Raw genomic sequence first — 16,342 nt, 5'->3', positions numbered from 1 at the left:
CTCTTAATCGCCAATGTTTTTTCCATTTCATACACATGACACACTGAACTCCACCAGAAACAGTAATTCAACCCCCTGTAGTCTTTCCAATTGTATGTTATTTGTTGGATGGCAACTCCTGTTAAAATCATTAACAGCTTATTATTATTCGAGGAGATTTGACTTTTGGCCCTCATAGACATCCCAAACAAAACTGTGTCATATGACAGGGCCACATGATTCTCTAACATACAATTTATTTGTCCCCAGATCAATTTCCAAAAATTATTAATAAGAGGACAATAAAATAATAAATGATCTAGGGTTCCAGCCTCAAGATGACAATGCCAACATCTATTAGACTTAGAGCAATCCAATTTTTGTAAATGAACAGGGGTCCAGAGTGCTCCATGCAACAGGAAAAACCATGTTTGCCTCATAGACGCAGACAATGTACATCTTATCCTCCAAGACCAAATACGTGGCCATTGAGATGCATTAATTTTATGCTTAATCTCAATGCTCCAAGTATCTCTAAGTACAGTCCTTGGTTTTTTATTTAAATAGCCAGATAATGTTTTATACCATTGCGCGGCCTGGTGACCCAGAAAATCTGTCTGGAAGCATAAGAATTCTAGAGTAAAATGAGTATTTAAAGACTTCCATTCAGGGAACCCTGCCTGAATGGCCTGCTTCAATTGCAACCATTTATAACTTTGTTTTTTATCAAGACCAAATTTATGTTGCAATTGTGAAAACTCCAGTAGCTTACCATCATTAATAACATCATTTAAAGTACGTATTCCTGCCTCAATCCAATCCTTCCAGACAATCATAAAACCGCCTATTCATATCTTGGAGTTCAGCCATATGTTTTGACAAGTAGATTTTTGAATAGTAATAGGAGTTAAATTGTTAACATATTTTAATGTTGTCCATGTGTCCATTAATATCCTATTGGTTTTCCTTATTCTAGGCATTTTAATGCTAAGCAGATGACAAAGCCTGATAGGAGACATGAGTTGCCACTCCAACCATAACCAATCTGGAAGCTTCTCCATGAGTTCTGGGAGGACCCAATACATACCTTGGCGCAAGATATAGGATTGATGAAACCTATAAAAATTTGGAAAATTTACCCCTCCCTCCTCAATTGGTTTTTGTAAAGTCACTAGAGCAATTCTTACAGCTTTACCCAGCCAAATAAATTTACTAAGAATATTGTTTAATTTTTTATAAAAAGACCCCTGAAAAAAAACTGGTATCATTCCCATTTGATAGCAAACCACAGGCAATATCATCATTTTGACAGTTTGAACTCTTCCCTACCAAGATAATTGTAAAGGATTCCATTGCTCACATAACTCTGTTACTTTTTGCAATAAGCTTTTTTCATTCATTATAATTGTTTCATCAAGTGTGTTTTTTATCCATATACCTAAGTATTTTATTCCTTCTTCTTTCCATATAAAAGGGAATGAATCAAATAATCCTTTTGTGCAATGCACATTTAAAGGAAGAACTTCTGATTTAGTCTAATTTATTTTATATTCTGAAAACTTTCCAAATTTTTCCATCAAATCCAATAAATTTGGAATGGTTGTTTCAGGATTCCTCAAATGAAGTAATATATCATCCGCATATGCAGAAACTTTATATTCTTTATCCTTATGCGTAATACCCTGTATCTCCTCTTCCTGTTGAATAGCTAGTAATAAGGGTTCAAGCACTATATCAAAAAGTAAAGGAGATAGAGGACATCCCTGCCTAACTCCCCTTTGCAATTTAAAACAATCAGAAAAATTATTATTGATATATAATCTAGCAACAGGAGAGCTATACAGTGTTTTAATCATTTGTATAAATCCCGAACCAATACCAAACCATTCCATGGCCTGATACATAAATGTCCATTCCACCCGATCAAAAGCTTTCTCTGCATCTAGAGACACAGAAAAAGCCGGATCTCCAATTTCTTTTGTTAAATATAACATTTGCAATGCCAATCTGGTATTATTAGAAGAGTGTCTCTGAGCAACAAACCCTGTTTGATGCATACCAATTATGTGAGGAAGAGCTTTTGCCAAACGTATAGCCAAAAGTTTGGCTAATAATTTACCATCCACATTTATCAAAGAAATAGGCCTGTAATTTGAAACCAACATGGGATCTTTATTTGGCTTTGGCAAAACAATAGTTAATGATTCTGCCATAGTGCCTGTTATACAACCTTTCTTTAGTTGATTCTGATATAAATTTAATAAATGGGGTAAAAGAGTATTTTGAAATGCTTTATAAAACTCTACCGTAAAACCATCACCACCTGGAGCGGTCCCCACTCTAAGAGACTTCAATGCTGTTTGTAATTCTTGTAAAGATATTGGATTTTCCAAACTTCTTTTTATATGATCAGGAATCTTCGGACCTTCAATATTATTTAAAAACTCTACACCATCTTTTTCTTTACTTAAATAAGACTCAGAAGAATACAGGTTTTTATAATAATTTAAAAATTGTTTTAAAATAGGACCAATCTGAGAATGAATATCACCTTTTTCATCTTTTATTGCATTCATTTTCATCTTTCTTTTTTTCACTTTAAGATAATTAGCCAATAATCTTCCCGCCTTATTTGAACTACCATAATACAAAGCTTGCTGACATAGACTATTTTTTTTAGCCAATTTAGAAGAAATCTCATTATATTTATATTTTGCTTTTAATAAAGCTTGTAACGTAGAATTCTCCCACTTATTAACCAATTTCGATTCTAAGTCTTTTATTTCTTGTTCCACTTCAGTAAATTGCTTATTTAGTTGTTTTTTAGAATAGGCTGAAAATGATATAATTTGCCCTCTCATCGTTGCCTTAAAAGCATCCCATATTATTTCTAAAGACACTTCCTCTGTAATATTATTTTGAAAATATTCATCAATTTTTGATTGAAATTCTTCACAAAATTTTGGATATGCAAGCAATGCATTATTAAATCTCCAGAAAGGTCTAACATTATCTGGATCATTAAAATTTAAATTAATCCACACTCCACCATGACCTGATAAAATTATTGGTTCTATAGAGGCTTGAGTAACATCTTGTATTAGCCCATCAGAAACAAAAATATAATCAATTCTGGAAAAAGATTTATGAACATGTGAATAAAACGAAAAATCTCGATTATTAAAATGAAGAATTCTCCAAATATCCTTTAAATTACAAGAATTTATAAAATTTTCCAACCCTAAAGATTTTAAAATTTTACTAGGTTTTTTATCCAATAAAGGGTCCATAACAGCATTAAAATCTCCTGCCACTATCAAATTATTAGCAGCCAGTGGTAAAATTATTGGTTGTAGAGTTTTAAAATATTCAATTTGATTCGAATTAGAGACATACACATTAAATAACGCCACGGTATTATTGCCCATACTCATGTCCACCTTCCTAATTTATCTGCAGCCACCATACTAAATCCTGCTGAACATTTTTTATTTATTAAAATAGCTACCCCAGCTTTTTTCCCTACCGCCGGTGCAAAAAAACAATCCTTCACCCAATTACCAATTAATTTTTTTGATTCATCTCCATTAAGGTGAGTCTCTTGTATGAAATAGATATCCACATTCAGTTTTTTTAAATATAGCAATGTTTTTTTTCTTTTTATCAGATGGTTGAGACCATTAACATTTAGTGAAAGAATCTTTAGAGTCATTATGTCAAATCAAACCAATAAACCAAAATATTCCCAACATCAATATTATATCCTCTTTTCCCCTTTTTAAAATTATTATTAGACCCCCATCCCCTCCCCTGTACCCCTCCCCATACCTTTAATCCCCACCCCCTTCCTTCCCTCCCTTAAATTACATGCCAGCTCTGAAACGCACACCTTGACTAGGCAATAGATAAACTCCCCACAAGCTATATTTATAATTTCTAATCCATTAGCCAGATCATTATAATATTAAATGAAAATCACTTTATCAAACAAGACTTCTTTATCAAGGATTACCTCCTCCTTTTTTTTTTTTTTTTCTTTTCTCTCATAAACCATCTTTTCCCTACTCACTCATTACAAATAAGATATCTTTGTAATAAATAAATAATCAAATAAACTTTTAAAATTACAATCATCCAAACCATATCCACCTTTTAGAGCAGATTACACCCCATACCCTCAAGTCAATTAACACCTTTAAATATTATTTAATATATATTAGAAATCATCCTTCCTAACTTTTTCTTTTCAAAAAGTATATTAAAGTCAGACCAACTTTTAGCAAAACCTACAGTATTATAACCACTGTTACATTAACAGATTTGCAAATGCAAAACCTTAGTCCTCTTCTTGAAATGAGGTGCTGTATGCCACATAAAGTCACATTCCAAATCTCCTCTTGCTTGCAGATCCATACCAACAAGTGTCCTCTCACTTTCTGCTTATACATTCTCATTCACATCCTTTGGTCCATATAAAATCTCCTCTTCAAACTATTTTTCATAAAGATTTGCAGCGGCCACGATTTCAGACTTATGGTGTCAATCAAAAATCCTTCACCTCATACATATATAATCCCTGTTTCTTTATTATTGACCACCACGATATCTGTCATTTTTATTTTAATGCCAGGCCAACTATATATCAGAACCATCTTTAATAAATCCTCTGCTGCATTAATGGATTTTTCCATTACAATGTCATTATTCCATATATCACATCAGACTTCCCCTTTTTTTTTTTTCAATTAAAAATTATAAGGCATACAAAGTCACATTCCAACACACATCTTGCTTGCAGATCCATTCTAATTAATGTCCTCTTGCTTGTAGAATATACTTTCTCATTCTCAGTATCATATATAACTTATCTCCTTCAAACTGTTTTCCACAATCCTCCAACATTTCCTCAGTCTGTCTTTCCAATCAGCAAGTCAATTCCGTCCATCTATTCAACCACTATCCTTTAAAAAGTCTGTAATATTGCATCTCATAGACTCTTACAGGTTACTTTCCATTTGCCTCCTGACAAGGTGGAATGTTTTTGAATCCAACTGCAGTCCTTCCTTCAGAATCCCACCAACTTTTCTAAACATATGAATTTCTCAAACAAAAATAAACATTACAACCAAGAAAGTAAATACTTTCATCCAGATCTTCTCTTAAGTAGCCATTGGTGATTCACACTGCTCCAGAAACTCCTTAAGTTTTGCTGCAGATTCAAAATTCAAAGTTTTATTCTTATATGAGACCATATCTAGCTCCCAGACTTCTCAGCTGTGGTCTCAGGTCCAATAACTGCTTCCTCTTTTGTGCCGTTGCTCTAGCAAAGTCAGGAACGATGTAAATCTTAGAGTCCTGACATTTAAAATTTTTATTATCTTTGGCCAATTTAATTATTTCAGCTACCTGCTGATATCTCAGTAGCTTAAAAATCAGTGGACGGGGTCCTTTCTGTCAATCTCGTTGGGACCCTGTGCACGCGTTCGATTTCCAACGGAAATTTATTTTTTATCGGGAGCACCTTTGGCAAAAAATTGAGCAAAAATCCAATCGGATCTGACTGTTCAATTCCTTCCGGGACCCCAAGCACCCTTAAATTGCTCCTTCGTTCCCTATTAGATAAATCTTCCAGCTCCCTTTTCAGCGCTTCAGTTTCTTTACTGTGTTCCTTATTTCCTCCTCACACTTTTCCACTCTTTTCTCTATTTGGTCCACTTTCAATTCCATCACTTGCAGTTTATTTGACAAACACACCATCTCTTCCTTTACTTCTTTTATACTTTTAGCATATTCTAAAACTATTTCTTTTACCGCCTGGATTTCCTTCATTATGTCTTTATTTTCTACATCCTCCGGCGGCAACGGAACTGACAGCGGGGAAGCCGTATCAAGTTTTGACCGCTTCACACTTCCTGAGCTGCTTCCCGCTGTCAAATTTTTATTTTGCTTACCCGAAGCCATAATCAATCTCCAATTCACTTTTCAGAGGGAAATTTGAAATTTTTCCTGACTATATTATCTGTCAGTTAGCTTGCCTTCACAGAGCTACTCCATTACCCAGCCATCTTCGTCCGCTCCAAAGCCACGCCCCTGCTTTGATATTTGTATGGAAGGCGGCATATCAGGCCTAATAAACCATTGAGATTTGAATTGCTGCAGCTAGCACACCATCATGATTTCAGTTAATTCCTTTTTCCTGTTTATAGATTCAACAAGCAGCTGAACGTCTAGAGAGGAACTTTGTGGACAGCCGACAGCTCAAAGTGTGTGCAACCTGCTTTGACCTATCAGTCAGCCTGCTGCGAGTTCTTGAAATGACTGTCACATTGGCCCCCCAGATCTTCTTGGATTGGAACCGTCCCTCCTCTGAGCTGCTTCTCAGACGACTTGCTCAGGTATGGGAAAGGAATGTTTGTCTGGTTTAATGTTCTTTTACAGTGTTGTCTAGACCCAGTAGGGTTCTATTCTCCTATGTTGTCTTGAAGAAAACTGACTCCTTTGGTGGCTGGAATCATAGGATCCAACTTTTTAAAACGATTGAGGCGCTCAACTCAGCACAAATTACTAAGTTCATATAAAGGAAATTAAAGCATAGTGGACTGTGAACACAAGTAGTCAGGCGGTCCTTAAATGAAGAGCACAGCAGGTGCCATACAGGGAGGACTTGTGGCTAAAAGAAATGCTAGGGGTAGCACTGCAAGTCCTATCAGTCTCTTCCTCTTCAATCCCAAATTATCCCCACAGTTTACTATCCTGCTTATGCTATGCCTTCCAATCCACCCTGGTCCATCTATGCAACACATATTTTGCATTTCTCTACCAGTCCTATAGTCACCAGAACTAACATATTAGTTTGCTGGAAGGACATAGAGGAGCAGGAGGAGATAGTGCCAGTATTTGATGCCATAGCCTGAAAAAATATCTTTAAAATTGCTTCTGTTTGACAGCTCTGCAATGCAGAGACCTATGATTGAGTTTCAAATTGAAAGTAACACCATCTCCCTTGTTGCATCTTATGGGAGACAATGGTGTTGGACTAAGTGGTTTCATTATGCTTTATCGACCAAAAGAAATAGCATGGCAGCTGCAGGAAGAGAGTACAGGAGAGATTGGTGGAGTTTGGAAGAGGGTCAGGGGCTCTTGGTTTGGCTTTCCTCTTGGTTCAGCTACTAAGTGCTGGCCTTCCATTCTTACTCCCAGCATAGCTCTGCTACTGGATAACTTTTGGGATGTGTGTCCTGCTGTAGTTTGGATGGGTCAGGGGCGGAGTTTGGGTGGGTTTGGGCGGGGGTACTCGGTTGGTATTTGTTAGGCTTAGGGGGGTACTCATCTCTCTCCCCTCAATAGCAATTAACTTGTCCTATTGATCACTTTTTCCTCAACAATGGATTTCCTGTCCTATTAATTTTCTTTCTTCCACCCTCTTAAAGTCAATCAATTTGTATCTTTGCTTAATCTTTTGTAAACCGCATAGAACTTCACGGTATTGTGGTATATAAATTGTTATTATTATTATTATTATTACTTGGCTTGAAAAGGTTGAGAAACACTGGTATAGAGAATGAAATAGAACTAGGGAGCTGTAGTTTCACATGTTGTAAATGTAATTTAATAGGCTTAGGTCTAGCTTTAAATTTATATGAATTATCATGATAAATGACTTCAGGGATTCAAGACAAGGTTGGAGAAGTTCCTGCTGAACCAGAACAAACGCAGGTAGGGCTGGTCTCAGTTAGGGCACAGGTCTTTGACCTGGGGGCCACCGCGTTAGCGGACTGCTGGGGGCGATGGACCACTGGTCTGACCCAGCAGCGGCAATTCTTATGTTCAGCTAGCCATCTTTCATGTGGCAGTCTTGGAAGCTTGAATTGTCAATGATTACTAGAATATTCTGAAAAGAATCAACTAGAACAGTGTTTCTCAACTTCTTCAAGCCAAGTACCTAAGCCTAACAAATACCAACTGAGTACCCCTGCCCAAGCTCCTCCCCTGACTCCACCCCCATAATAATAGTACTAATTGTAATGCAATTTCTTCCATCCATTTTTAATATACACTGTACACACAATATAATCTTATCAGTATATAATGGTAACCACAAAATTTTTAAAAAACACAAAGCACACTGTACGCAGAGAAAATGTTAATTATCATTTATATTCAGGGTTTTTTTCAAAGAGGTCAAGCCAGAAGACTTTAAAATATGCTATCGGTAACAATTATAGAAAAAAAATCTCTTTCTTCTGCTCCCTGTCCTCAGTTGTTAAACCAGGTCTTGAATCGAGTGACAGCTGAGAGGAACCTGTTTGATCGAGTGGTGAATCTCCGTTTGCCAGGTCAGTCTATTGCCTCCGACCAGTATCTTATTTACTTTCTGTGTTTTATACTCTTAAAGTACCATCCTACTGCGGGGCATAGTTCCACATTAATGTTTAACAATGGTAAAACCAGAGGACATAATTTGAGGTTGAGGGGTGGTAGATTCAGGGGCAATGTTAGGAAATTCTACTTTACGGAGAGGGTGGTGGATGCCTGGAATGCGCTCCCGAGAGAGGTGGTGGAGAGTAAAACTGTGACTGAGTTCAAAAAAGCGTGGGATGAACACAGAAGATTTAGAATCAGAAAATAATATTAAATATTGAACTAAGGCCAGTTACTGGGCAGACTTGCACGGTCTGTGTCTGTGTATGGCCGTTTGGTAGAGGATGGGCAGGGGAGGGCTTCAATGGCTGGGAGGGTGTAGATGGGCTGGAGTAAGTCTTAACAGAGATTTCGGCAGTTGGAACCCAAGCACAGTACCGGGTAAAGCTTTGGATTCTTGCCCAGAAATAGCTAAGAAGAAAAAAAAAAAAAAAAAAATTTTAAATTGAATCGGGTTGGGCAGACTGGATGGACCATTCGGGTCTTTATCTGCCGTCATCTACTATGTTACTATGGTACTTCTGATTTATGTTGCTGGGTATCTTTGGAAAAATATCCAGTTCACCTGTGAAATGCTTGTTAAGTCATTTTGATGCTGACTTACATTGTATGACACGCTGTTTTCGCTCAATCCACTGTAGTGTGCCCATGCTAATAAACTACCTAATTTAAAAATAAGATACCAGAATCTCAGACCATCAGAGCCTACGTTGTCAATGTATTCAGCATACCTAATATTAAAAGCATCTGAGCATATGGTACAAACGGGGTATCTTTGGGGCTCAGGAGACAAGAAGGAAGGGTAAAAGATTTTAAAAAATATAAAATTTTTAAAGCAGGAGACCTTTAAGGTAAAACATAATATATAGGATAGTTTGTAGTTTTTTATTTATAGTCTGCCTTTAACAAGGCAGATCTCAAAATCACAAACGTAATAAAAATCACAAAACACTATAAAATCAAACCACAGAGCAACTAATTCTTCAGCACCCACACTTCATTTGACAAAATAGGTGCTGTTTCAGCAATTAAAAAAAAAAAAAAAAGTACTCAAATCCTCTTGATGCCTTACGTAGGCCAGAAGTCTGTTCCATTCTGCAGGGCCTGCGCAAGAGAAAATACTTGCTCTACTTGTCCGCAGTCTTAATTCTTTTCTTGTCGGTATAAATAAGTTGCAGTGTCCTACAGAACATAACTTTTGAAGAAGGACATAGAGCGATATTTAGGAGCTAACTGATGGATGCTTAGGTAAGTTAATACCCTGTTTCCCTGAAAATAAGACCTATCTCGAAAATAAGCCCTAGCATAATTTTTATGTTCAAACAATTTTATTGATGAAATCTGCCAAACAACACAAGCAGACAGATGATATCAAAATCAAGAATGGAACATAAGAACAGTTATCAATATTTTATAGGTACATAATACAAGTCACCTACCTAACTTATCCCCCCTAGTTCCAGAAACATAACAACACTAACCAGAGCCCTGGACTCCGATTAGCCCTGGAGCAGGCCATCCATCATCCACCCCCCACTGAACCAAAAACAGTAATCGTAGAAGAAACGTACAAAACCGTATACCCCCCTCCCCCTCCCAAAAGCCCAGATCCAAAAGCAACTAGCATTTTAATAGGGTTCCTTTATTTCTTTTAAACTTGGTTTTTGGAAATTGTAAACCACCCTAATCCAATAAGGCTGGGCAGTATATCAAGCTTTTAAATTTTACATAAGTATCACAAAAACCGAAATATTTCCCTATAGTCAATAGTCTTGTAACAGTATAACCTTTAACTTAACCTGTAACTGTGTAACCCTGCAACTATATGATCAATAGCCTTGTAATTGTGTAACTGTGTAACAACCTGATAAGTAGCCTTGCAATTGTGTAACTGTGTAACAACCTCTAACCTGCTATTATATAACAACCTCTAACCTGCAATTACCATAGCAGCCTGTAGCCCCACACAACACTACAGTTGCCAAAACCTTTCACTACGTCAAACAGACACCACTGCCTGATTACCATCCAAATAGCATTTCAACCCGTTAAGACACATCAAACAAAAACAAACAAACAAACAAAAAAAAAACAACAACAAACAAACAAACAAAAATCTCGGAAACTTCCATTAACAATCCCTTCACCCTTCTAGTGCGCCACCATGGCCTGGCCCAACTCTCACCAATGCGCTATACTGCTCCTAATCTAATCTAATCTAAATCTTGGGTTTATATACCGCATCATCTCCGCAGATGGAGCTCGACACGGTTTACATGGTTAGGGAAGGAACGGAACTCCAGTGGAATTATATAAGTATGAGAGAAGAGAGGTTGGTGTGAGAGTGCCAGGAGCGGGACGGGGTTACGTTCTGGAGAAGAGCCAGGTCTTCAGATGCTTACGGAATGGTAGAAGGGGGCTCAAATTGCGGAGAGGGGAAGGGAGACTGTTCCAGAGCTGAGTGATTCTGAAAGGGAGGGAAGAGCCAAGTTTACCAACAAGGGAGATGCCTTTTAAGGAGGGGTAGGATAGTTTTAATTTTTGAGTGGATCTAGTGGAGGTTGGATTTGAGGAATTCCAGGATAGAGGGATAAAAGGAGGAAGGATACCGTGGAGGATCTTGAAGGTTAGGCAGGCACATTTAAAGTAGACCCTGGAAATAACGGGAAGCCAGTGGAGTTTGGATAGGAGCGGTGTGACATGGTCAAATTTACTTTTTGAGAAGATAAGTTTGGCCGCGGTGTTCTGGATTAGTTGGAGTCTGTGGAGGCTTTTCTTTGTTAAGCTTAGGTAAATGGAATTGCAATAATCCAATCTGGAGAGGATAATGGATTGTACGAGGACGGCAAAGTGTTTTTGGTGGAAGCAAGATCTCACTTTCCTCAGCATGTGAAGGCTGCTCCTACTCTACCTAATCACCATCAAGATCTGCACAGCCGACCCAATACACTCTGCCCCCATCCCAGTTTACTATTCCTCATACCGCTTGGTAAAACCCAGATCTCACACACTCACACTTCACACACCACATGACCACCTAGATACAGGTCCTTCCTCATCCCCTAATTCCTCCCTCCCCCACAAACCAACCAAACCTCGCATGAAAAAACAAAGAACACTGAAAAAACTAGCCTACTCCCATAATTCCCCAACAGACCCCACCAACTACCAGACTGGCTGACCGAAACCAATCCCGACCTTGTCCTACTTGCTGAAACCTGGCTGCTATCAGACACAGATATCATCATCAAAGACTGTCTCCCTCCAGGCTTCAAGATTCTGTCCCTAGCCAGAACCAGGGGAAGGGGAGGAGGCCTAGCAATAATCTTCAGAGACCATCTAAACTGCACCACACTCAATACCAAATCCTCCCCCAACCTAGAAATACTAGCCGCCTCACTAACTTCAAAGGCCTTTGCCTCCTCCCTAACAATCACTCTCTTCTATATCCCCCTCAAAAAATGGACAGCAGCCAGGGAGGACTTCGCTGAATTTTTACTAACCAACTCTTTAGCAAGTCCATACAACCTTCTATGCGGAGACATCAACATTCACCTAGAGCAAACAGATCAGCCAGACATATCTGACCTCTGGTCACTAACCTCGCAACTAGGTTACTTCAAACCCCCACCCATCGTAACCCACCAAAGAGGTCACCAGTTAGACCTGGTGACATTCTCCACCAAAGAACCAACCACTCCCAAATTCGTGTGGAAACAAGACAACTGGACAGACTCCCTATGGTCCGACCACAAACTATGTAGCTTCTCCATCCACTACCAACAAAAAACCACCAAAAATAGAAAAGCAAGAAACACCAAAACCCACACCACTAGAGGCAAGATCGACCCGACCAAATTCTGGTCCCACTACGAAACTATCACAAAACAAAACGAAGAACCGGGCCAAATCATGACCTCCTGGATCAAAGATAGCACAAACATTCTAAACGAAATAGCCCCCTTAAAAACCAGCAGAATTAGATCCTCAAACCAGGAGGGTTGGTTTGACTTAGAGCTACTACAGGCAAAAAGGGACCTCAGAAAATCAGAGAGACAATGGACTAAATCTGGAACCCAAGAGCACAGAATAGCATGGAGACTCAAGCTAAAAAACTACAAAACCCTAACCAAGGATAAACGAAAAACTTCTATGCCCAAAAAATTGGAAATGTTACAATTAACAGTAGTAACCTCTTCAAACTGGTCAACGATCTCTACAATCTCGAGACAGTTACTGACAACTGCGACGAAGAACCCACACTAACCGCCAACACCCTAGCTGATTTCTTTAACTCCAAAATACAGAAACTAAGATCATCGATAACTGCCCCTGCCAATTCCCACGGGGACTTTCCAACCCTCAAAGACAAGAACAGGTCCAAACCAGACCCAGGGTCCAGAGCGGACCTAAACTGGAATCAATTCACAACTATCGACTGGCAAACCTTCAACAAATACTACAACAAATACACCAACTCCTTCTGCAGACTAGACACCTGCCCCCCTAACGTTATGAAAACGGCTCCAATCCACTTCAAAGCAAATATGCTGGCATGGGTTAACCTCCTACTATCTACTGGTTGCTTCCCAGCAGAACAAGGCCACATCTCGATCACCCCAATCATAAAAAACACAAAAGAACCAGACCGATCGCAAGCATCCCGCTATTCACGTAATAGCAGAAGGGTTGGTAAATGCCGAACTTACCACATACCTAGAAAAATTCAATATCCTAAATGACAATCAATCAGGCTTTCGCTCCGACCCACAGCACCGAAACCATCATAGCCTCTCTCCTAGATCACCTTCACACACTCTTCAGCCAGGGCTCCAGCGCCTTGATTGTACAACTCGACCTGAACAGTGCATTCGACCTGGTCGACCACAACATTCTCCTAGACTGCCTCGCCTACATAGGCATCTCTGGCCAGGTCCTTAACTGGTTCCACGGGTTCCTACGGAACAGATCATACAGGGTATTTTAAAACGACGCTTTCTCATACAGCTGGGATAACTCCTGTGGCGTGCCACAGGGCTCCCCCCTGTCCTCCACCCTGTTCAATGTCTACCTTGCCTCCCTAGGAAATTTTCTGCAAAGCCTCAAGCTCAAATTTTTTATCTACGCAGATGACATCACTATAGTCATCCCGCTAACCAGTTTCATATCAGAGCTCCTCACCTCCCTCTGAAGCATACTTAACCAGATAGAACACTGGATGTTATCCTACAGACTAAAACTAAACCCGGACAAAACAAAATTCTTCCTAGCAACCCCCAAAGACAAAATCAAAGACACTACAATTCAAGTAAAAGGATCCGTTTTCCCCCTTGAACAAACCTTAAAAATACTGGGAGTCACACTGGACAAACACCTTTCCCTTGATAAACACACTGATAATACTGTCAGAAAAAGTATCTCGGTGCTCTGGAAACTCCGCACCATAAAAAAATACTTTAATGACACTTCATTCCGCCTGCTAGTACAATCCTCAGCATACTGGACTACTGCAATATCATTTACTTTAGCTCCACAAAAAAAACCATCAGGAGACTCAAAATGATCCAGAACACCGCTGTCCGCCTCATATTCGGCCTGAAAAAATGGGAACACATCACCCCTTTCTACCACAAACTCCCTTGGCTACCATTAGAATCCAGAGTCCTATTCAAATTCGCCTGCTTCTGCTATAAAACAATATTTGGATTAGCCCCAAGCTACATCATCCCACACTTCACCCTGAATCACAGCATCAAGGACTCCCAGAGAATCCAACTCTTCGCCTACCCCTCCCTAAAACTCTGCCACTCTAAAAAATTCCTCGACAAAACCTTCGCCTTCCAAGCCACCAAGCTAAACCCATGGTTATCCCAAATGGCCCTCAAGGCCCCCAACTACCTCGGCTTTAGAAAACTACTCAAAACCCGCCTCTTCCAAGATCAGGATCCTAATGCCTCCTCCTAACTAAATAACCCCTCTACCTCCTCTCCCTCACCCCCCCCACCTCCTCTCCCTCACCCCCCCCCCCCCCGGCAACTTTGATCAATTTGATATTGAATCGCATGTAACCACGCTCAATTGATGTAAACCACTTGTAACTCTGTTTAATTGATGTGAACCACCTAGAACTCTTCTGGGTATGGCGGTATACAAAAATAAAGTTGTTATTATTATTAATATTATTATTATAAAACATAATGAATCCTGATGGTCCAAGGAGAAACTGGTGTTGCTTGCCTGTAACAAAAGTTATTTATGAACAGCAAGCTAAATCAGCCACACAAACCCTCCCACCTTCTCCTTCCTGGCTCAAGCTGTTGTTACATTGCGGCTGGTTGAGAGAGAAGGGATGCATGCCCTGTAGAAACCGTTTCTGGAAGAAGAGGTCTGGAGTTCAATGCAGTCAGATGACCGGGCGTCCATGGAGAACTTTCATTTTAGGCATGGAACTCTGGTTTCCAAGCTAAGTTGCAAATAGAAGAATCTTGATAGGATACTTCAGACATTTTGTTATAGCCACTTTGTTTTTTTTTCCCCTAGGATTAGAGAGTGTTGACCACTACCCAATTCTTGTTGCTGTGACAGGAATTTTGGTCCGGCTTCTTATAGACAGTGAACGCCAATGGTAAGCTTGATTTTCTACCTGAGTTATTTTGTCAAAGTCTGTTAGTGGAAGACAGTGGCACCCCTCATATTCATAAAGTTTAACCACTAGACAAGGTGTAACAAACACACAGCAAAATGGCACATGGATATGTTTTGTGTTGTAACAGTAATTTCATGGCCTACTGTTCCACTTCGGTATGGTTTTTGCTATAGAAAAAGTATAACAATTTTGTGTCAGAGTGTTTGCCAAGGTTAAAGTTTGTACGAGTCAGAGGATATTTAAAAATGTTTGAAGAAAGCAAAATAGCTTTCAGCTTTCTCAGATAGTGAGGTGAAAGGCTATTAAAGCCATAAAGGAGTCTATTAAAAAATGAAGATACTATAAATATAAATGTGAAAAACAGAAGTGAACATAAATACCAAGTTACTGCCAAGTTAGATGTGAAATAGCAATAAGGCAGGCCAAGAAAGAATTTGAAAAGAACCTTATTGGGACAAAAACTAAAACAAACTTTTTCAAAGGAAAATGCTTATTAGTTGGCTGACAAGTTGTCCTAGCAGTAAAGGGCACTTTTAAATCATAGCCCAAGGCGGGTTACATTCAGATACACTAGGTATTACCCTATATTCCTCTGTCTCCCCAGTTCTCCAAACTTGCTGTCTTTTTTTTTTTAGCAGAGATTAAACAGACTGCCGCAGTGCAGTCCTGGGGTCCCTCTCTCTGACAGAGTTTCTTGTTGCTATGGGCTACATGGGCAGGAAGCTCTAGAGCAGGGGTGTCCAACCTGCGGCCCTGTGAAGTATTTTGTGTGGCCCCGGTCGAGGGCAATGCAGTGTTTTTCTCTGCTGCCCCTGGGTATTTACCATCTTGCCGGCTCCTTCCTCTGTCTTGCTGCAGTGTTTGCGCATTTGTGCAGCCCCAGAAACAATTTTTTCAGCCAATGCGGCCCAGGGAAGCCAAAAGGTTGGACACCTCTGCTCTAGAGAGAAGGCCGTAAAGCTGATTGGAGGCTCCATTTACTGCTAAGCTTTATCGTATTCTTTACACCTTAACAAAATAACCTGCTCCAACTACACGCACTTCTTTACCATTGGCATCAGGATTAGCACCCTATCTTAACAGAAAGGTGACTAAGTCATGACAATTATCTCTAGAAACATAGATACATGAAAGCAGATAAAGGCCAACTGGCCCATCCACAGCATCCACTATCTGCTCCTCTCTCTAAAAGATCCCATGTGCCTGTCCCATGCTTTCTTGAACTCAGACACAGTCTTTGTCTCCACCACCTCTACAGGGAGACTATTCTACACATCTACTTCGCTAGGTCCTTCT

General features: G+C 39.5%; 1 protein-coding gene across 4 annotated transcripts in view; it reads left to right on the top strand.

Moving 5' to 3' along the window:
* The window catches only part of RNF123 (ring finger protein 123), a 363,039-nt gene that overhangs the window by 275,672 nt on the left and 71,025 nt on the right, over window positions 1-16,342 (top strand). For all 4 annotated transcript variants that reach the window (XM_033926520.1, XM_033926519.1, XM_033926522.1 and 1 more), the window contains exons 33-35: window positions 6,186-6,374; window positions 8,240-8,315; window positions 14,941-15,025. In XM_033926520.1, coding sequence (XP_033782411.1) covers window positions 6,186-6,374; window positions 8,240-8,315; window positions 14,941-15,025 — 350 coding nt within the window. The remainder of the gene's footprint in view (window positions 1-6,185; window positions 6,375-8,239; window positions 8,316-14,940; window positions 15,026-16,342) is intronic.

The sequence above is a fragment of the Geotrypetes seraphini genome, chromosome 17 (genome assembly GCF_902459505.1).
Source record: "Geotrypetes seraphini chromosome 17, aGeoSer1.1, whole genome shotgun sequence".
Lineage (NCBI taxonomy): Eukaryota > Metazoa > Chordata > Amphibia > Gymnophiona > Dermophiidae > Geotrypetes > Geotrypetes seraphini.
This window is presented reverse-complemented; position numbering and strand designations above follow the sequence as displayed.